The sequence below is a fragment of the Colletotrichum lupini genome, chromosome 1 (assembly GCF_023278565.1).
Source record: "Colletotrichum lupini chromosome 1, complete sequence".
Lineage (NCBI taxonomy): Eukaryota > Fungi > Ascomycota > Sordariomycetes > Glomerellales > Glomerellaceae > Colletotrichum > Colletotrichum lupini.
Window position 1 is genome coordinate 2,920,114 of NC_064672.1, and position 20,147 is coordinate 2,940,260.

Below are 20,147 nucleotides of genomic sequence, written 5' to 3' on the forward strand. Positions count from 1 at the left end.
ATCGTGACCTGCAAAGAAAATATACCACAAAAAATAAGGTGACAGGGGACTGAAGGGGGAAGAATAAAAATTAAGGTAGCATGGCCGTGGTGCTTGAGCCTACCTTTTGGATGAACCGGCCGGACAAACGCGGTATGGCTCGACATGTTAGACGCCTTGTTGGTCATCCGAGTTACACTGGACCAGTGATCGGATGCCGCTTTGGGACTGTCTCCGGGCGTTCGCACGCTTCACCGACACCACACGGAGCCGGCTTCCTCCTCCTTTCTCCTCACTGCTCAAGGCAAGGACCTCGACCACTTCTTCGGACGTCGGTGGCGCTGTCTGTTCTAAAACCTCGACAGCAATTCACCATCCGACCTCTGTATGAGAGCATGGTCGGAGGGTAGGACAATGGCCAACATGCCTTGTACATTGTCGCCTGAACATGCTTCTGATGTGTGTCGAAGGGTATAAGCGGGCGTTAGTCACTGTAGGGCAGCCTGTGGTGCGCTTCTTGCAAATGTCAAGACTGGAGGCTAGAAGCAAGTCTGCTGCGGCAGGGGAAGGGGTAAAGGGGGATGTGACTAGTTCCCTGACAAGCTCGATATGCACGGTGGCTCCATGTGCGCCGCACAACCGAGTTGGACGGCGTCGTTTCTGTCTTCTGATCAAGAGTATGGGTATTCCGCACCCACACGTTGGGTATCCCGCACCCATACTAGGCTCGTTCAAGCAAGTAGAGGGCTGCACGTGATTGCACCGCCGCAGCAGCCACTTCTTGCCCGGAGCCACTATTATTCCGGAAATTTCTGCGCGTCCCGCCTTGGTCTCCTGCACTTGCCTCTGCTGCACCTTCCTCTGCTGCACCTTCCTCTGCTATAACACTGGCTATACGCGTTTTTCAAAACGACGACTTCAGAAGTCATGATTTGCTCGGAGGAAATACGTCTCTAGAGCCCATGTTTTGGTATCGGAAAAAGTACCTTTTCTATGTTAAACATAGTTGGAAAACGAGGTGTTTAGGTAAGGGAAATACGCGTCCATGTACTCCGTACGGATAGAAGCAAAAACAATAGGAAGGCGCGCCTGAAGCGTAACACGTGACTGCCGCTTGGCGGTGAAATCACGTGCAGCCCACTACTTGCTTGAACGAGCCTAGTATGGGTGCGGGATACCCAACGTGTGGGTGCGGAATACCCCTACTCCTGATCAACGGGTTGAGGTTGCTGGTGTCGACTACGGGAGGGTGTGGAGGTGATGCCACGTTCCTTCGGGTCACAGCCCCCCCCCCCCCCCCAGTCTCCCCCAGCTTTCCAACCCCAGACGAGGGCTGTCACGCTGGGTACGGAGAGATCGACAGACAAGAAGTTCGACCGCGCCATCTGAAGCCTCAAGATATCCCAGCCATCGAGCATGGTGAGGTTAGCTTTTGGGCTCGCCTATGTCTTGGAACCATCACCAAATCACCGTCAGTAAGCAAGTAAGTCGATGGAGAAAAAGTAAGAGAAAAGAAATTATCAGAGACAAAGAAGAAGGAAGATCGGCGGCTCTCGGCAGTGAGTGATATCCAGACGGTTAGTGAATAAACGCTGCAGATGCAGACGAAACCGGAAGACTCGATCCCCCAGGGAGGTTGTTAGACCCAACTGATGACAGAGTCAATCCTATTGGGTATGATCAGCAAATGGTCCGCCAAGCGTCGTCTTATCTCTTAATACTCCTGCAACACACGCTGGATTCGGCCATGGCGCGATCTCCTGAATAGGCGCACCCAGTGGATAGAACCGCAGCATCTCATCCCGAGACTCTAGACTGTTGACTCTGAGTCTGACCAACAGCAATTGTCTCGGTTGGTGGTAACACTGCCTGCTTGCCTTGGTAAGAAATTCTGCTTGCCATCCGAACAAACTGAACAGTACGTCAAGAGAGCTTTGTTGCTTTTCTCACTCAGTCCGCCGACTTCACCGTTCTCACCGCAATCCGTATATCGCAAAAAGGCGCGGCTCCCAGCGCAGCAAGGTCTCTATGCAAAACACGCCATATAAGACTCGGTGAGGTATCGCGAGAGAGAGGTACCGTAGGAATGTGGTTGTCCACTTGTGCAGCTTGCTGCACGTCTGCATGTCTTGCCCTCGTATCGCCTTCCATGTAACCCTACGCTGGGTTTTACGAAGCCATATCATGCAGCTTGGCGATGCAGCCACGCATCCATCGAGTGTGTTGCTGGCGGCACCCTGAACTGCCGCGTACGAACCCCACAAGCTGCCCTCCATTCCCTGTATCCGTACGTAGTTGTTAGAGGCACACAAGTCATTCTGCTACGCCATAGCTGCAAGTGTGTGAAATAAAGATTGCTGATCCGGAGTTGACCATTTTGACTTTGCTAACACGCCCAATTCCCTTGTGTTCTCTCTCGGAGCCGGGCCGGGCCTGATGTGTGGTTTGCGACCTAGACGTAGCCTAACCACCAACGGCGAAATGTCGAGTCCCTCAGCTCGACACGTAACCCAACCTCTTCGAATACGTATTGCCGGTCCTCACAAAATTTGTTGAACAAGAGCATGGCATTCCAGCTCATGATGGTTTTGGAATAGCAGCAGCCCGTATAACTAAGTGAGGCGGGTACTGTTCGCCAGACGACGCCGTCGTCAAGCCGTGGCTGGCATTTTTCAGTCTATTGAGAAGGCCAATGCCACAATCGGCCCGCTTATCGACCATGCGGTTCTCCCGCTGCAGACCTGAAAAAGCAAGAAAGAAAAGAAAAAAAGGCCGGCTAGAGCCAGCGCTATTGTGTTGCACTGACTTGAATTCGAGTTGCTGGCGAGATCGTGAGAACCACAAGTGAAAGCCGCGATATTGTCATCAGCTGATGTTGGATGAGTCCAGGACTTCATGTGGTAGCTTGGGATATACACTTTGATGGAGGCACTCGTAACTATATCCGTAGCCAAAGCGCAGGAACGTGGCCCAAGACAAGGGTCCTCCAGTGGAGAGATGCCAAGAACGCGGCCACAATTTAGTCGACGACGTTATTTCCACTGCGATCCGTGTCAGCGCCGGTTGCCAATCCTTCGTGTCAGAAAGTCGAACGATAAATTGTTTCCATCGTGAAACGGAGAAGGATCAAGTAGCGCGATCTGGTGTTTGCAAAGGGGGGTTCATTGGAGCTGAAGACGTCGGTACCATTTCTTCATTATTGCGATACTCAGGTAGAAAAGGGCTTGGGACGAGGGATGGCCAGGCAATTTCTCAATGAACCGTGCTCAATTTTTGACAGAAGTTTATTTATTCGAACCAGGCTCCAACAGTCCGAGTTGAGGCCGGTGCGTCGTCAAATGTCTAGGGAGGTCGGACACAATGAATGAAGATGCCGCAACCGTACTCCGTACAGAGATACACAATATTGTTTGTGTCCGCCGTAAAGTGGGCAAGATACCTGATGAAATATCCGTAGATGGAGCAACTTGCATCGCAACCCGGCCTGGTGGAATGTCGAGGCCAGATCTGCGTGCCAATGCCGACCGAAGATGACCGGCAACCATCCGGGTCCCGAGCTACTGGAACGGCTCAGAGCCATTGCCGGGATCATATTCCTGGAGAAAACACCTTGGAATGCCGCTTATTTCGAGACGAAACCTGGAGTCTTTTTTTGGTTCGCTCCAAACATGGTAAAATGTGACTGTTAGTATGTGAAGGAATCAACGATGGTGCGTTTCGGGAGCATGGCTTGATGGTGAAAGCAACCCTGCAGAAGCTCGTGGAGCTAAGCTAGGAAGCTTTATTGGCCTGCGGACCACGTGCTGATGCGAAATTGCGATGATATGGGCGCCGGAGGATCATGGCACAAGTTGAAGTGCTTTATCTTGAGACATGAATGATGTCTGTACGCGCGCCAGCAGCATTGTTCTTGACAGAAGCTTGTTGGGCATGAGTTTGGCCCTGCAGGATTGACCCATGGCGAGCTTGTCGCGAACTGGGCATCCGTACGTCATCGGTGAGTTGGTATTGGGTTTCGGCGCAAGTGAGTTTGCTGCTGAAAAAGGTAGATTGTCCGGACAAGTGCAGCGTACCTCGTGAGGACAGTGGGAAGAAGCATAGTAGTAGGTCTTGGTGTACAAAGGGATGTTCATCTGGGGTTCAAGTCCTGAGCTGGTAGAGTTTGCAGACCGCCAGTTGGTGATGTTTGTCGCAATGAGGAAGCTGGACCCGGAGCAACGAGCCGGAGTCAACCCCGGACGACATGGTTCACGAGGTTTGATTTGACTTGATTTTTGGTGGGCTACGGATACTGCGTATGTAGTTCGGGCTGCTCAATGCAAGGAAGAATATCAGTGTAGGTAATAGTCAGGCAGGTTGGCGTTAAGGCGCAGTGGCAGCTACGGATGCATAACACCTTAGGTACCTTTGGTGCATCGAAGCCGTCTAAGGTACTTAGGTCACTACGTAGGTCGGCCTAGTAGGTTTCTAGCTTCGGAAGGAGAGAGGTCCACTGGAGCAGCAAGGGACGTATGAGTATCCGTTGGGTACCTACAGACTCGCACCACACCCACCGAGAAAGGTAGTAGCTGTCTCCCTGCACTTTCAAGTTCCACCTTGAATTTGGAGCCACTGAGGGTCTTGAGATATCTTGAATGGAGAGGAAGGATGAATTCAGCAACGGTGACCAATCATTCGGCAGAAGGAAAGTTCAAACGTTCCGTGGACGTCGAAGGGGTCCAGTGGTACCAACGCTTTCAAGTCTTGTCATTGGATGGATGGGCCCCGAACAAAATGGGCCTTGAATCCACTCCGCATGGTGTCGGGGGCCCGAGCTTCCTTCTTTGATTTCACAGTGTTCCTTCCTCCTCATCCAGAAATGGAAGTACTCAGGTACCGACTGGTAATTAGGTACACACAGTAGAACGGAAAGAGCCCAGCTGCTCAAGGCGCAGTGGAACATCCCTTGTCCCTTTCTCCGCTTCCCTGGTTGCTCCCGTCCACTTCCACTTTCAATTCCACGTCCACATCCACGTTCAGTTCTGTCCCATGCAGCCGTTTCTGTCCTGAACCCCCCCCGTTGCAGGTGATAGAGTATCCATTCGCATCAGCTGCATTCCCAACCAGAGAGACGGATACGCTTATTTATCTCTGTACACCTGTTTTTGACTACTCCAACTTGCTGATAAACCAGCAGACGTGCCCGTGCCTTTGGTCTTCCATGGTCCGGTAGGGTCGGCAGCAAAATATACGGACTACCTTACCTTACGGACACCGTACACAGTAATCACTAGAACCTCAGATTTCTTGCTCCGTATTACCTACAAAGTATCCGTACCTTACGGTATTACCCCTCAACGGCTCGTCTCTCGGTCAGCGGTCCTGATCGTCGCGGCCCCTTCCCGCTCTCCCGTTAGTCTCTCAATTCGTCTCCTGACGGGACCTTGACGCTTCTTTCTCCTCCTCCACCACCACCACCACCCCTATCCATTCCCTCATCTTACTTGGTCAAGTCCGGTCCCAAACCAGCGCAGCCTAGGATTCAACCATCCACAACTCCAACTCCAACGACCAAAAGGTACGTAAGGAAGCAAACCTACCAACCCCCGGGCCCCCGGCCCCCTTCCAGAAGCAACAGGAACAGCACATGCCGTGCTACAAACAAGAGGTGCCATTGTCGTTGGTGTCCTGGTTTGGTTCGATCTTGAACCCCCTAGTCAACGCTAGAGGGGACAAACGCTCCCCCCATCATCGCCCAGCCAAGTTGGCAGAATCCTAAATCCCAATTTCAATCGCAATCGCAGCAAGCTCGGCCCCCCCTTCCTGAATTTCCCTGCTGGAGCTTGGAAGGGCCCGGAGCCCTTGGCCTGGATCCGCGACTGACCTCATTTGCTGTGTGTCTAGCATCGTCGACGAACTGGACGCTTACGCTGCTCCTCTCAATCCACGCCCGTCACTTCTCACAAGCCCGACATCTGCGCACCAGTGGAGCTCCTAGCGAGAAAAAAAATAAACCAGGCCCCTTTTTCGAACCCCTGGTCTGCCGCACCACGAAGCTCTATCCTGCTCCTCCTGTTCCTGTTCCTGTCCCATCCTATCCGTACGAAGTATCCGTACTGCGTTCGCGCTATTCAGACGCACCCAGTACCTCTAACGGATACGCTTGTGTACCTGATCTGACGTGCCGCAGTCCCGTTCGTACGTACCTTAGACTGTACCTTACCTACCAGATCATACGCACACCTTGCTTGCCCAACCTGTGGTCAAGGTTTATCACCGGCCTAGCAACCATTTCCAAGGGCCCCCGACGAGAAGCAAGGTACACACGAGGCAGACCACACTAAGAAGAACGGTCCCCGGTGGGTTTGCCATGCCTTCCTTGAGGCTCTGAAATCCCGGCTTTTAGTCAGTGCATCCACTGTCCCAAAAGTTTGGTTTTCACCCAAGGCCCTGCCAGTCCGCTCTATTCTTGTTCGGTCGTGATCTTTTCAATCTCTTCTTCTTTGCACATTGTATGTTGTTTGCCTCCCCCGAACAGCCTCTACCCTCCCCCGGTCGTGGCCATGGCGTCCGACCCTATCGGAGCTCGAAAGGCTCACAGGAGTTCAGAAGGCTCTCGCATACCTTCGAAATACTATTCCGCCGACCACTCAACTGCTGCCGCCGCTGTCTCCTCCTTCTCCTCCTCCTCCCGACGAACCGATCGCGACGCCGCTCATCGATCCGCCCCCGCCGCTCCGAAGAGACATACACCTCATTACGCCGTCCACCGAGAGTCATCGATCGAGCCAATACGGCCCTCTGCCACTGGCTCTGAGCAACCTGCCAATTACCGCGACTCCTTCATCTCCATAGTCGACGACCCATTCTTTTTGCGATTTGACGATAACAACATTGAAGGGGCGCTTGCACTTGACCCTCGTTGGACTGCGACTTCAATTGACGACGCCGACGCCGACGCCGAAGACGAAGGAGAAGAAAACGAAAAGGAAAACGCGAGCGACAGCCAGGAGGACGAAGACGAGGAGGACGAAGAATTCGATTTCGACGCTTTCGAGTTCCGCGATGACGACACGCCCAACGAGCGCTGGCCGCCCCCAAGAAGAGAGTCGTTGATAATAGGACATTCCTTATACTGGGTAATAATGCCCCACTAGACACAGACTGCGGGGTAGCTGATGAGACGGGAGTGGAAAAAAGGGGCTGACGATCATAGCAACCACCAACCTCCGCCATCATGGAGAGCCTCAATATCGCAGTCATTGGCGCCTCGGGCGTTGGCAAGTCGTCCTTCGTCCAGCGCGTGCTGGGCCTATCGCGGCCGCCCATAACCAATGCATCCAGCGTCCGCATGGTCGTCGACAATGTCACATACGGCGTGACGCTGATCGAGCTTGACCTCGAATACTTTGAGCTGAACCCGCTGCAGCCCATCCAATGGCCGAAACAGATCAACGGCCACATCGTCCCGCGGGTCGATGGCGCCCTCATTATTTACGACGTCACGAATAAAGAGAGCATGAAGGAATTGCCCCAAACGATTGGTGAGCCTAATTCCCGCCGTTTGATTCGTCTGGACGCGGCGCGTCTTGCTGACACGCGCTAGCTGCTTTGACAAAGTCGGGTCTGCCGGCTGTCCTTGTCGCCAATAAATGCGATCATCCAGAGAGCGAACGGCAGGTTGATTCGCAGCGAGTCGCCAGCCACGAGTATTTCAAGTCGTGCGTTGGGATGTTCAATCTGTCTACAAGTAGTCCGGAACGCGCCAGAGCGTGCTTGAACACAACCTTGAAAGCCTCGATCGCTTACCGCAAGGGTAATTGGAGCCCATCATCGAATGCACAAGTAGTCAATGTTAATGCTGATGAAATGCCAGAATCACAATCGGAATCGGGCATGCCCCGCCGTCGTGCAGCCTCGGCGGCCAACCTCGAGGCCCACGACAGCTCCAACGGACGCCCGCTAAGTCAGCAGAGTAAACATAGCCGAGCGAGCTCTGATTTGTCGCTTCTTCGAGGTGTTCCCCCTCCCATCCCCGATCACTTACGTGGCCCACATCCTCCACGAAGCCCTCGAATAACCGACTTTGGTGGCGCGCCTTCAAGTTCGGGCTCGTTCGGCCCATCCGATACCATTGAGGAGGAGTCTCAACAAACTGTCTCGAGTCAGCTACGGACACCTGGGATACGTCTCGACCGCGGGCCGACGGATTCGTTCCTAGACATGGAGGAGTCAGACGCCGAATCATTCAGATACTCAGAGGAGATCCCCATTCTTCAACGGAGCGATGATAGCTTCCTCGAGAAGCCGACCAAGTCAGCAGGTGTGGCCTTTGACGAACTCGTCGACCGGCTCATTGCTCCCCGGATGACCAAAGCGGACAACAACTTCTCCGATGTTTTCTTGTGTCTCTACCGGAAGTTTGCAGCACCAGGCGAGCTCTTCTCGGCTATACTTACGCGACTTGACCGCGTCAGAGACGACAAAGCAGCACATTATCTTTCCAAGACCGCAACACAGCTCAGAATCATTGAGGTCGTCGCAAAATGGGTCTCGCTGTACCCTGGCGACTTTGCGCGATCAGGAACGAGGCGAAACCTAGAAGAGTTTATTAAACATCTCTCCACCGAGCCAATCTTCTCCATCGCTGCGCAGCAAATTCGGCGACATCTCGAATTCAGTGTGGTGGAGGATGACAACACCGGATGGGCAAAGTCGGACGAAGTCGCAGACGAAGAAGGCAGCAAACTTTTGTCGAGAGAAAAGACGCGCTCTACATCAGACATGTCCAACGGTATGATCACCTTGACCATTGACAACGACAGGACTCCAGACGAGAGACCTTCTGGCAGCTCCGACTTTTCCCAAGTGGACAGGACAAGTAGTGTGGGCACGCACGTCTCATTTCACTCTTACGACGAGTACGAAAGAGAGGCAGCGAACATGGAGCCCACGGATGTGCTACCGATGAACAAGTTCCGTTACCATATTTTCATGGACATCACGGACGACGACATCGCCGATGAGATGACGCGCATCGACTGGGTCATGTTTTCTTCCATCCGTATCAGAGACTTTGTGCGGCATGTGAGTCTCTCATTGGAGCAACGATCCAAATGCAAGAGTCTCAAGAACGTCAATCGGATGATTAACCACTTTAACCACGTGGCGAAGTGGGTTGCCAATCTCATATTGTTGCGAGACAAGGCCAAGCATCGGTCTCAGATGCTAGAAAAGTTCATGAACATTGCACAAAAGCTGCGGCGGCTCAACAACTACAACGGTCTGGCGGCAGTGCTCGCAGGGATCAACGGCACGGCGGTCCATCGGCTGGCGCAGACGTGGGCACTGGTGCCGCCTGAAGCACAAAAGTCGTTTGCGAAATTGGGCATTCTCATGGGTACACAAAAGAGTCACTTTGCGTACCGACTGGCATGGGAGAATTCCCCGTTGCCACGGATACCCTACATTCCGCTACACCGGAGAGACCTTGTCTCGGCCGAGGAGGGAAGCAAAACATTTGTGGGGCCTGAAGGCGATAGAGTCAACTGGAAGAAATTTGAGGTACTCGGTGAAGTACTGCTGCCGCTCATGAAGAGTCAGGGAACTGCGTACCCGAACCTCTCGAAGCACGAGGCAGCCAGGGAGCTGATTTTGGATTGCAGGATGCCAACAGATGAAGAAGTAAGTGCAGTCTTAACCCCTGTCATCGTCACAGCATGACTAACACGTCTTCACAGGAGATATATCAACGGAGTGTACAGCTGGAAAGCACGGCGGGCGGTGGTGCTGAGTACAACAAGAAGAAGTTTCCGTGGTTCGCCAAATAGAATCTGGCAAACCGGCGAAGTGTCTCGACGGGAAGACTCCTTTGCCCAACTCCAACGGGAGCATAGACGGACGAAGGCGCAACGTCTGCGGGCAAGCTGGTCATTAGCTCGCGCGAGACGTCATTGGCGCATGCATGCGTACATATCAACATGTCAGGTTCACGCAGCGTAGTGGGACTGTTTCTAGGCGATCTGGCTCGGTTTTTTGACGTTATAGATATCCTGTTCAGCAATTGATTTTGAGGTCGATGATGGCCTCGAATTACTGTCGACACTAGTCCCGTCAGTCGAGTCCGATTTATTCGAATCATGCCAGCACAATGACTGGACCAACGTTCTCCCGGATTATGTGACGGCGAAAATTATTTTTTTGTCTCTGATTTTGCAGGTTAAGTCAAGGACGGACGGTAACGCTAGCCATTAGGGCTTAGGAGTCAAAAGAAGTCATTGAGGCTCACCATGAACACCACCACCAACATCAAACCACGTTTCTCTCGTCGGACCGGGGTCCATTGGAAGTGTGTCTGGGTTTGTACGGCGGCGGCAACCAGAACCAAAACAGCACTTCATCGACGATCGATTCGCATGTTCCCATGTGCCCTTGTCAGTCGGCGGCGGTCCAGGCCATGTCGGGGCCCCGGGGGTGGCAGCGACGGCCCAATGCAGTGAGATGTGGCCGGCGAAGAGCTGCCCCGCTAGGTTGGATGGAGGTGCGCTAGAGCCCATTGACGTCATGCTCCTGAAAGCTCTGATTTTAGCGTTTCAAAGAGAGGGGCAGCAAGGGGCAGCAGCAGCAGCCAGCCGCTGTGATATCGGTGTCCGGGAGGTAGCAATTGGATGGTCGGTGGTTGAAGCAAGAAGGGGGGAACTTTGGTGAGAAAATATTTCACGAGAGACGGTGAGTTCAAGCTCCTCTATTAGACTTGTATGCTGATCCCAGAGAGCAATTGGCAGGCAATCGTTAGCTAAGGTTGTGCTGCTCAGCTACTCCTCTATGTCTTGCGGAGTGCGGAGACGAATGGGGGGGGGAGCACTGGGGAACGCAGGCATTCAAGGTTGGCAGAAGCCATAGGTAAAATGGCACGAAATTTCCAGTGCGAGGTACGTAGGTCGTATGGCGGCCATTCCAGATGGGCAAACAAAATGGCATGGCTTGAATGCCCCGCGGCCGTCACCCCCTCAACCTTGGATGCCTGCCCCCCGGTGTGTGCTGCAGCGGCTTGCTTGCTTGCTTGCTTGCCCGCGGCTGTTACTGCCGCGGGCTGTGAGGCTACGCTACGGAGTACTCTCCAGAACCATGGAAGTTTTTCTGCTTACTCGTGTCGCAGCTGCTTGTTCGCTGTTACCTCCGCTGACACTCCGCACTGCACTTTGGCTATCGAGTGCCTACCTCGCTCGACTCATTGTCGTCGATTGGGCTTCAGGTAGCTTTGTTATCGCGGCCCTTGGTTGGTTGGTTTCTTACCTGGTACCTGAAGATGCTGAGGCGCTATCTCATTCTTTTCGGACCAGAGCTCCCGCCATTGCCCGCGTGTTTCCCAACACGTCGGTTCCCTGCTGGCACATCCGTCACTCAGGGCAGTGAGGCACATACATACTAGTAGCCGCATTTCTAATTTATTTTTCTCGTCTCTATCTCTCGAGTCTCCCCCTCTAAATAAGACGCACCTACGCTACTACCTACCTACCTAGCCTTACCTCCCGGTCCTCTACGCAATCTTGCATTCTGCAACCTCGAGAGTCTCGACCTTCCTCCCCTTGTTGAGCTAGCTCGACGACCAGGTGTGAACGAAACTGACCGCCTGTCGCTGAGGTTATCGTGATACGTGACGTGCTCTGCTCGTGCTGTTCTCGGTAGGCATTGCTGGCTAGGGTCTCTGGTTCTTACTAAAGGTCACCTCCATTCTAACCCTGCACTTCGTCCCGCCGAACCTACACCCTCTCTCTCTCTCTTTCTATCTCTCTCTCTCTTCTCTCGCCACAAGCCCACAACTCGCCCTCAATCCTACGCCCTGGAAATCCCTCAACCCTCAACGACGCTGCTTTCGCTGTCGTGAAGGGCGTGCTCTGTCTATCCAACGCTACGAGGTGCCTATTCGCCCACCATGGTTGTCTTTGACGGTCACGAGTACCTTACCGAGGAGGAGAAGCGTCTCAAGGAAGACCGCAGACGCGAGAAGTACTGGAAGAAATGGGGCCCTTACGTTGCCGAACGCCAATGGGCCACTGGTGAGTGGCAGCTCAAGCTCCAGCTTCAGATTCAGACCCAGCTGCTACCATTGCTGCTGCGGTTGGTGCTGCTGCTGCTGCTGACAATCCGGCCGTTAGCGAAACAAACATAATCTAATCAAAGCCGTGTCGCAGTGCGAGAGGATTACAGTCCCGACGGAGACGCGTGGAGTCGTGAGCACACCCCGCCATTCCCCACGAGCTCCAGTCGCAATCCGCTGACAGCATGCCCCAGACTTTACCCATGACGACGCACGATCTCGAGCCTACAGATGGGGTGAGGATGGAATTGCCGGCGTTTCTGATACCCACGGCTTCCAAAACATTGGATTTTCTTTCTGGAACGAGGAAGAGTTAGTCAAGCGCTCGTCGGCTCGTTATGCTTCGTACAAAGAGCTGATAATTCGACAGCGATTTCCTCAAGGAGAGATTATTTGGTCTCTCAAACCCCCAGGGTAACCATGGCGAGAGTGTCAAGGAAGCTCACTTCCACGTTGACAATACCCCCGTAAGTAGTTCAAGGTTGCTGTGGATATTTGTAGTTCAATAGCTAACATACATCGTAGACAGTAAGTTGGAAAGAGCTGGTCCTCAACTGCTCATACTGACAATCCGCCCGCAGCATTCCTACATGAAGTTTCTCTACAAGTACCCGCAGAAGAAGTTCCCTTACAAGGACCTGTTGGAAGAAAATGCACGCAGAGGCAAGGAAGACAAGGAGTACCAGATCGTTGACACGGGCATCTTCGACGAAGACAGGTACTGGGATATTTTTATCGAGACGGCAAAGGAGACGGACGACCCCGAGGAGATCCTGTTCCGTGTTACCGCATGGAACAGAGGTCCCGATCCGGCACCACTTCACATTGTGCCGCAAATGTGGTTCCGCAACACCTGGGCCTGGGGCCGGGAGCCCGAGGACAAGAAGCCATCCATCGAGAACGTTGGCGAGGGCCTGGCCAAGTCCAAGCATCACAAGCTCGGGGACCGTTACTTCCTGATGTCACCTTCTCCCGGTGTTGGAACCAGCGGCGAGGACGTAATACCCCAGATGTTGTTTACCGACAACGACACCAACTATGAGCTATTGTACGAGCAGGACAACAAGACTCCGTATGTCAAGGACGCCTTCCATCGTCACATTTGCGAGAAGGAAAAGGGGGCCGTCAACCCAGCACAGAAGGGCACCAAGTGCGCCGCCTGGTTCAGCTTCAACGAGGATGGTGGTGTTCCTCCCGGCGAGTGCGCCGTCGTCCGTTTCCGCTTCTCCAAGAAGAACCAGACCTACTTCGACGAAGGTGACTTTGATGACCTGGTCGATCTGAGGATCGCTGAGGCCGACGACTTCTACTACCGCCTCAGCCCCCTCCCCATGGCAGACGATCTGCGCAACATTCAGCGTCAGGCCTTCTCCGGAATGATGTGGACTAAGCAGCATTACCTCTTCATCTGGGACCAATGGGCGAATGGTGACCCGACACAACCCCCTCCGCCCCCCAGCAGAAAAGACATTCGCAACTCTCAGTGGAAACATATGCACTGCGACGATATTTTGTCTATGCCCGACTCTTGGGAATATCCCTTCTTTGCTGCGTGGGACAGTGCTTTCCACTGCATCACATTGGCGATGATGGATCCAGACTTCGCCAAGAAGCAGCTTGATCTCTTCACCAGAGAGTGGTACTGCCATCCCAACGGCCAGCTGCCAGCGTAAGTTGCTCTCCAGACGACCGAAGTAGACTGGAATTAACGCCGCATAGGTACGAGTGGAACTTTGGCGACGTAAACCCTCCCGTTCATGCTTGGGCCACGTTCCGAGTGTTCAAGATTGAGCGCAAGCTCTACGGACGCCAGGATTTGGACTTCCTCGAGAGAGTTTTCCAGAAGCTGTTGCTGAACTTCACCTGGTGGGTTAACCGCAAGGACGCCGATGGCAAGAACGTCTTCGAGGGAGGCTTCCTCGGTCTCGACAACATTGGTCTTTTCAACCGCTCTGAGCCTCTCCCAACCGGCGGCTCTTTGGAGCAGGCCGACAGTACCGGATGGATGGCCTTCTACTGTCTCAGCATGCTCAACATTGCTCTTGAGCTTGCAAAGCACCGACGCACATACGAGGATATTGCTTCCAAGTTCTTTGAGCATTTCATCTTCATCAGTGACGCCATGACCTTCAGGACTGGCCAAAAAGACGAGAAGTCGCTCTGGAATGATGAGGATGGTTTCTACTACGACGCCATTTCATGGGGCGGCCCCTGGATCCAGCAGCTCCCAGTCCGTTCTCTTGTCGGATTGATTCCGCTTTACGCAACCCTGACTCTTGAGCCTGAGCTTATCAACAAGCTCCCCTCATTTAAAAAGAGGGTTGATTGGTTCATGGAGAACCGCTGCGATTTGGCCGAGCGAAACATGGCCAGTATCGCCAAGCGTGGAAAGGGCAATCGTATTCTCTTGTCAATTGTCAGCAAGGACAGGCTTGAGAAGATTCTCTACCGCATGCTTGATGAGGACGAGTTCTTCAGTGAGCACGGAATTCGTTCCTTGTCAAAGTACCACAAGGAGCACCCCTTCTCAATGGAGGTTAATGGCCAAACTTTCTCCGTCGGCTACGTTCCCGGTGACTCTGATAGCGGTCTGTTTGGTGGCAACAGTAACTGGAGAGGCCCCATTTGGTTGTGTGTCAACTTCCTTCTGGTTGAGTCTCTTCAGCGATTCTTCTTGTTCTACGGACACGAGTTCCAAGTCGAATGTCCCACGGGAAGTGGCGACTACATGCATTTGGGCCACGTCTCCGAGGAGATTCAGCATCGTCTGCAGCACTTGATGACGCGTAACGACGAGGGCCGGCGTAGCATCAACGCTGGAAATGATCTTCTGGACTTCGACCCTCACTGGAAGGACTACCTCTGGTTCTACGAGTTCTTCGACGGCGACAGTGGCCGTGGACTCGGCGCTACCCACCAGTGCGGTTGGACCGGTTTGATGGCTCGTATGATTCACGACACTGGGTAAGATTGTCTCTACTCTGCCACCTCTGAACATGATTGCTAACATGGGTTTCCAGTATCAACTGCCGTCTGCCTCATACTCCCCGCACTCCCTCGGCGGGCATGTCTCACTACTTTGATGACATCTTTGCCCGCGGCACTGATCGCCGTGGCTCGATGACGCCTGGTCCCGGTGGCAAGCCGCGGATGCGCAGATCATCAACGGCGAGATCCATCGGTGCAAGGAGTGACTTTGACGAGACTAATGGCGATGACTCACTGAGCAACTCGGCCACGTTGGATGACCCTGAGAAGCTTCGGCAGAGGATGAGAGAGAAGTCGGAGGCCGACGCACATATGCATCGCTACATCTCGGATCAGCTGGAGAGGTTCAAGGAGGACAAAGAGCACCCGGGTGGAACTGACAACGAGTATGAGGCTGGTGTCTAGAGCTTCCCTCCAATCGTCAGGAAACGCGAAAAAGTCGAGGGATAGGCTGGTGGTTTGTGCATCTTGGATGTGGGCGGGTAAAAGAAGAGTACGAGTGCATCCTTGGAGTTTTCCTTGCGTGGTGAGCATGATGAGAAACCCAAAAAACTGCCATCAATGCACATAGAGCCATATACAGGACTGTTAGACTGCAGAGGTAGAGAGGTTCCTAGGGTTAATACACGTAGATTGGGTTTCCAAAAAGGGCTTCTGGTGCTCGTTCATCTTGAGATGCCCGTACTGTGAACCATCCTCTTAACGTTCGCACATACGTACCACACATTTCTCGCCAAATCAAGCTATCTACCATCTCCAGGCGAAGGTCCAGTGTAGAAGGGGATAGAAAACATGGCTTTCTGGGCTGAGATACGTGGCACAAACAAGGTCGTTTGACCTCGATGTAGTACAGAGTCAGTCATGGCCAGCCCAAGACACTCGGTTTGCCCAGTGAGGCACAACTCTGTCAGGATCTTCAGGCAGCCGCGATGATGTTGAGAAAACGAGCTTCTACAAGGCACGGGAATCACACCAGACTTATCTTTGAGGGGGCAGGGGGGGAGGCAGTACTTATGGATTGATCGTTCGTTGTTGAATCATGTTTTCTTTACATTTGGAAGGTCGGTCAAGCGTGCCGTCGTTACGATGTGGAGGGATCGCGGTGAGAGCGAACACCAACAGCTGGTGCATCCGCCACTTTTTCAGTTCCAGACCGGAAATGAGAGAGGTAGCCTTCACGAGGACTAGTGTGTGTATGTGGTAGAAAAGGGGTTCCGTGAATGCTTCTATTGTAGACAGAACTATGCACAGCTTTCGTCTCATTCGGGCCTCCCCCTAATTGTCCTCTCGCCCCGAGGGAGGGGGAAAGCGGCCAACCAACATTTCAATCCAGCTTTTTATCTCACGTGAATTTTGTCGTTACACGTGGAAAGAGCCGGACCGTTCTCTCCCTCCTCACCCCCCTCCTTCCCACTAAACCCCCGCCCAATCAAGTTTACAAGATAGACACACACACGCACACAAAGAGAAAATAAGGGAGGAGGTTTGGTTCGGTATGGGGGAGAAGGAGGATTAGGATTTCTTCATGCTAGTATGATGGAAGATTTTGTGTGTGTGTGTTTTTACAAAGTGTCAGTGAGAAGCTTGTTGAGCTTGGCAATCTTGCCAGAGACGCTGAGGTCGATGGTCCGGTCGCCAATCTCGACAATGAGGCCTCCGACGATATCGGGGTTGACCTAGAAAGAAGGGCGTGTTAGTCACGGAGGAAACCAGATGTCAGATGCCGCAGCGTCTAGACCGAGATGGTCTCGGAGGGACAGCTCGGAGACGAGGGTAAGGCGATAAAACGTACGTTGTTGGTGACCTTGAGCTTCTTGCCCTGGCCGACGTAGGAGGACTTGGCGATGGAGCTCTCGAGGCGGTTGAGGGTCTTGTTGTCGAGTTGCTGAGAATGGGTGTCAGTGGCATGTTTTCAATGACGTCCCTGAATGCGTGTGCGAAATTCCCTCGTTGATACGTTGCAACGTTCAAGGTACAACAGCTGTCTAGACATTTCGGGTCCGTCTTTGATTTCTTAACGACGAAACGCATATGCCCCCATATTCAAGTCTCGATTGAGAGAAAGGAAACCTACAGTGGCGCTGGTGACAGTGAGCTCAACCTCGCCGCGGGCGGCGCTCATGATCTCGGCGAACTTCTGGGTGATGCCGGGGAGGAGGCCGAGGCGGTTGTTCTCGGCGAGGGCGGCAAGGAAGTTCTTGACGGTCTCCTGGGAGCCGGCGCCGGCCTGCTTGGTGAGCTCGGCGACGATGGCGGACTTGTCCTCGGGGGTCAGGGTGGGCGCGGCGAGGACGGTGGTCAGCTTGGGGTCCTTGGCGAAGATGGCGTCGAGGGTGGCCAGGGCCTTGGCCGTGGGGTCCAGAGAAGAGGTCTTGGAGGCGGCGGTGTACTGTGATCGGGCAAAGTTAGCCGTCTGCAAGATCTTTGAGTGGTTTTCCCGTCCCGGTCGTGTTTTTCCCTCGATGCCTCAAAGTCCTTCCGGATAGCTCCCTCATTCCCCATCAATCCTCTCAATCAACAACTTCCTCCCCCAGCCAATTGATCCAATTGAATTGCCCTCCGTCCAGGGGATAACCAGTATAACGAGAGGAACAAGTGCGTACCAGGGCAGTGGCGTAGGTGCCGTCGAGGCCAAAGACGGCGACGGGGGGCTTGACGGCCTCGGTCGCGGCGGCAGCGGCGTAGGTGCGGACGGCCGGGGCGCGGGCAACGAGGCGCGAAGCGGGAGCCGCCGCTCGGAGGGTGCGAACAGCCTGTCTCGAGAACATGTCGGGCGAAAGAGAGGTTCCGGTTGTGGTGGGTGGTGGAGTTCAATTGAAGATGGGAGACGGGCGGGAAGGGATGGCTGGATTCGAACGAGACGCAGTGGTAGCTTGCGTCGGTTTTCGAGGTTGAGGTTTGAACTTCGGCAATTTAGGATGTTGATGCCTTGGGACCTTGCGGCTGCTTGCTGGTTGATAGGTAAGGCATCAACTTAGGTAAGCGGGTCAAGGGCTCGGGTCGGTGGAAATCGGAGGTGCTCGTTGTTACTGAACAGGCAGGCCCAAGCTCCACTCTGTGAAGCCAATTCTGGTGCAATGGGACGAAGCAATTCACTCGTAGCCTCACGACTTCAAGATGGAACTCCATGCAGTGTACCCAAAATACTCGAGAATGCACAGCGATTTGATCATTCTCAATTCTCGAATTCTCCAACCAAAGCCGTACTACCCGTTACCCAGTTTGTAGTCTACAGTGATATCACAATAACCGCTTCAATGCCTACAGGCTCAGCAGTGTCAAAGCCCTACGCGCCAATCATCAGACCTCCCTTATTACCTTGCCAACCGGCGTGTTATCCGTGTTTCCCCAACGCCTAGACAATGCATGCATTCACACTCTCGAAAGGCTCGTCTGGCCTGTCTCAGTCGCTCTCAATCATCTTCTCCGCGAGATCGTTCAAAGGACCATAAAAGTCCTTGCCACTAGCCAATTTGTGCTCGTCGACGAACAGAACGTACTGCTTGAAACTCGTGTTGAGATGGGGCTCCAGTCCAAGCTCTCTGATGACTGCGTAGTGGTGGCAGTAGACGTGGGCATAAACGCGATACATGCGCTTGAAGATCTGCCGCACTGTTGAGGGAAATGATTTGGGGAAGGCAACACCTAGCGGTCCATGTTAAAAACAATATCCCGTTGAGCATGTCAAAGCAATACACACCAATTCTGCTCGGCAGGATTTGCTCGTCATCAATGTGACGCTGTACCCAGGCCATCAAGTGCTCAATGTAGTCCGGCGCGGCCATCTTAGTCGGCCTCTTGTAGTTTTCACTGTCCTGCCACAAGTACTCGAACTCGTCGGTTGCCTTCATCTCGGGGCATGACTGAGGCGAGCAGAATTCGGTAATAGCGCCGTAGAGGAGGTTGATCTGGTTGTAAAAGTCGACCACTGCATTTGGGTCGTGTCAGTCGTGCCGTTTCCTTTGGTCCACCTCTTGATTCCCCCGGATGATACTCACTATTGACTGCCAACCACTCATTCTCGTCTTCGCCTTCAGGCAACTTCACAACCTTACGCAGGCTGCCGCCTCCAAGTGTAGCCTCAGCATACTGTCGCAGTGCAACACCGTTGTTGGCTCCCTTGACAGTACGCGCCCGAAACTGGTTCCTAGCCGCTTTCTGGTTACTGCCGTCCTCGTAGTCATCGTCAGCAGCTGTCAATACTGGTTCTGGGATCTGCGGTTCAGGAGTCTGGATGACAGTCACGTCTCGATTGACGAGACTACCGCCATATTGCCGTGGGGGAGGATCGGGTACAGCTGGCGGTACTGGGGGTGGCAGCGGTGGTATTCCCGCCAGCAAACCCGTCCTCACACTAATGTATTGCAAAAGGGACATCATAGATGCGGTGTTGGGTGTAGTACTGACACTGTGAGGCCTGCGACCCTGTCCATGGTAGGCGGCGTCTATTATCGAAATGCGCGCGAAAGGAGGTTCGATGTTTAATGTTATCGTCGAAGGCTGCTCATTCCAGTGGTTAGCGGGGTAATGGAACAATTGAAATCCAGAGGGAAGTCGCAGAGAGATGCCATTGATGTTGTAACATACCAGAAAATCATATGACGTCCAAAGGTGTCGACTCGATGCTCGTATCCTGTTTGCGCGACCGGAGGAGGTATGTCTGGAGGTGAAATGCCAAATCAAGATGTTGTTGGATCCACGGTGCGCTGTGTTGGCTGTTTGGGCGACATGAGGTAAGGTGCCTGTGAAAGGGTCCCCCCTACTGCAACGAAGGGATGAGTGATGTTTATGCGCTTGCCCAATCGGGGCGGTTGCTGGGCTGCAGGAGCCTAGCTGGTGGATACATCAGCCACAGTTAGCCCCTGCCGGATGTGGCTGAAGACCGGGGCCTGTCCCGCTTCCCCCAGTGACGGACAGCCGGATGACATCGGGTGGGGCTCTTAATTCCCGGAGCCAGGACCCAGAATTACGGCATTTTGCATTTGCGGACGGTAAGATCCAATTGCTGTTGGTAGTTTTCGATGCCATTATACTTCGACTTCTAGCCTTAGGGCATCTGGAGACTTTCAACCGTTAATTCAGTCGAGTCACCCACTTGTGG

General features: G+C 53.5%; 7 protein-coding genes across 7 annotated transcripts; 3 read left to right on the forward strand and 4 right to left on the reverse strand.

The window, feature by feature from the left end:
• Positions 1 to 147: 147 nt before the first annotated feature.
• On the reverse strand, positions 148 to 3,559 carry CLUP02_00828 (uncharacterized protein; the record flags this gene model as incomplete). The annotated part of the gene is made up of 18 exons (XM_049279874.1): positions 148 to 299; positions 361 to 433; positions 472 to 858; positions 982 to 1,092; positions 1,163 to 1,218; positions 1,301 to 1,421; positions 1,508 to 1,597; positions 1,637 to 1,646; positions 1,714 to 1,890; positions 1,957 to 2,300; positions 2,353 to 2,412; positions 2,495 to 2,555; positions 2,609 to 2,720; positions 2,786 to 2,848; positions 2,898 to 3,020; positions 3,073 to 3,149; positions 3,278 to 3,321; positions 3,380 to 3,559. The coding sequence occupies 18 exons, from the start codon at positions 3,557 to 3,559 to the stop codon at positions 148 to 150; spliced, it is 2,241 nt and encodes a 746-aa protein (XP_049135831.1).
• A 2,046-nt stretch (positions 3,560 to 5,605) lies between these two features.
• Positions 5,606 to 9,788, forward strand: CLUP02_00829 (RasGEF domain-containing protein; the record flags this gene model as incomplete). Its single annotated transcript, XM_049279875.1, has 6 exons — positions 5,606 to 5,626; positions 6,149 to 6,156; positions 6,497 to 7,097; positions 7,175 to 7,502; positions 7,565 to 9,642; positions 9,699 to 9,788. The coding sequence occupies 6 exons, from the start codon at positions 5,606 to 5,608 to the stop codon at positions 9,786 to 9,788; spliced, it is 3,126 nt and encodes a 1,041-aa protein (XP_049135832.1).
• A 1,143-nt stretch (positions 9,789 to 10,931) lies between these two features.
• Positions 10,932 to 11,373, forward strand: CLUP02_00830 (uncharacterized protein; the record flags this gene model as incomplete). Its single annotated transcript, XM_049279876.1, has 2 exons — positions 10,932 to 11,052; positions 11,117 to 11,373. 2 exons carry the CDS (start codon positions 10,932 to 10,934, stop codon positions 11,371 to 11,373), a joined length of 378 nt encoding a protein of 125 aa, XP_049135833.1.
• A 520-nt stretch (positions 11,374 to 11,893) lies between these two features.
• Positions 11,894 to 15,451, forward strand: CLUP02_00831 (glycoside hydrolase family 63; the record flags this gene model as incomplete). The annotated part of the gene is made up of 7 exons (XM_049279877.1): positions 11,894 to 11,967; positions 12,169 to 12,191; positions 12,253 to 12,370; positions 12,429 to 12,525; positions 12,640 to 13,727; positions 13,778 to 15,022; positions 15,079 to 15,451. The coding sequence occupies 7 exons, from the start codon at positions 11,894 to 11,896 to the stop codon at positions 15,449 to 15,451; spliced, it is 3,018 nt and encodes a 1,005-aa protein (XP_049135834.1).
• Positions 15,452 to 16,608: 1,157 nt separating this feature from the next.
• On the reverse strand, positions 16,609 to 17,814 carry CLUP02_00832 (ATP synthase F1; the record flags this gene model as incomplete). Its single annotated transcript, XM_049279878.1, has 4 exons — positions 16,609 to 16,722; positions 16,839 to 16,931; positions 17,121 to 17,459; positions 17,650 to 17,814. The coding sequence occupies 4 exons, from the start codon at positions 17,812 to 17,814 to the stop codon at positions 16,609 to 16,611; spliced, it is 711 nt and encodes a 236-aa protein (XP_049135835.1).
• A 145-nt stretch (positions 17,815 to 17,959) lies between these two features.
• On the reverse strand, positions 17,960 to 18,418 carry CLUP02_00833 (uncharacterized protein; the record flags this gene model as incomplete). The annotated part of the gene is made up of 4 exons (XM_049279879.1): positions 17,960 to 18,101; positions 18,155 to 18,220; positions 18,280 to 18,332; positions 18,374 to 18,418. The coding sequence occupies 4 exons, from the start codon at positions 18,416 to 18,418 to the stop codon at positions 17,960 to 17,962; spliced, it is 306 nt and encodes a 101-aa protein (XP_049135836.1).
• Positions 18,419 to 18,449: 31 nt separating this feature from the next.
• CLUP02_00834 (ploidy protein mob1 maintenance) lies at positions 18,450 to 19,426 on the reverse strand (the record flags this gene model as incomplete). Its single annotated transcript, XM_049279880.1, has 3 exons — positions 18,450 to 18,691; positions 18,747 to 18,974; positions 19,045 to 19,426. The coding sequence occupies 3 exons, from the start codon at positions 19,424 to 19,426 to the stop codon at positions 18,450 to 18,452; spliced, it is 852 nt and encodes a 283-aa protein (XP_049135837.1).
• Positions 19,427 to 20,147: the final 721 nt, after the last annotated feature.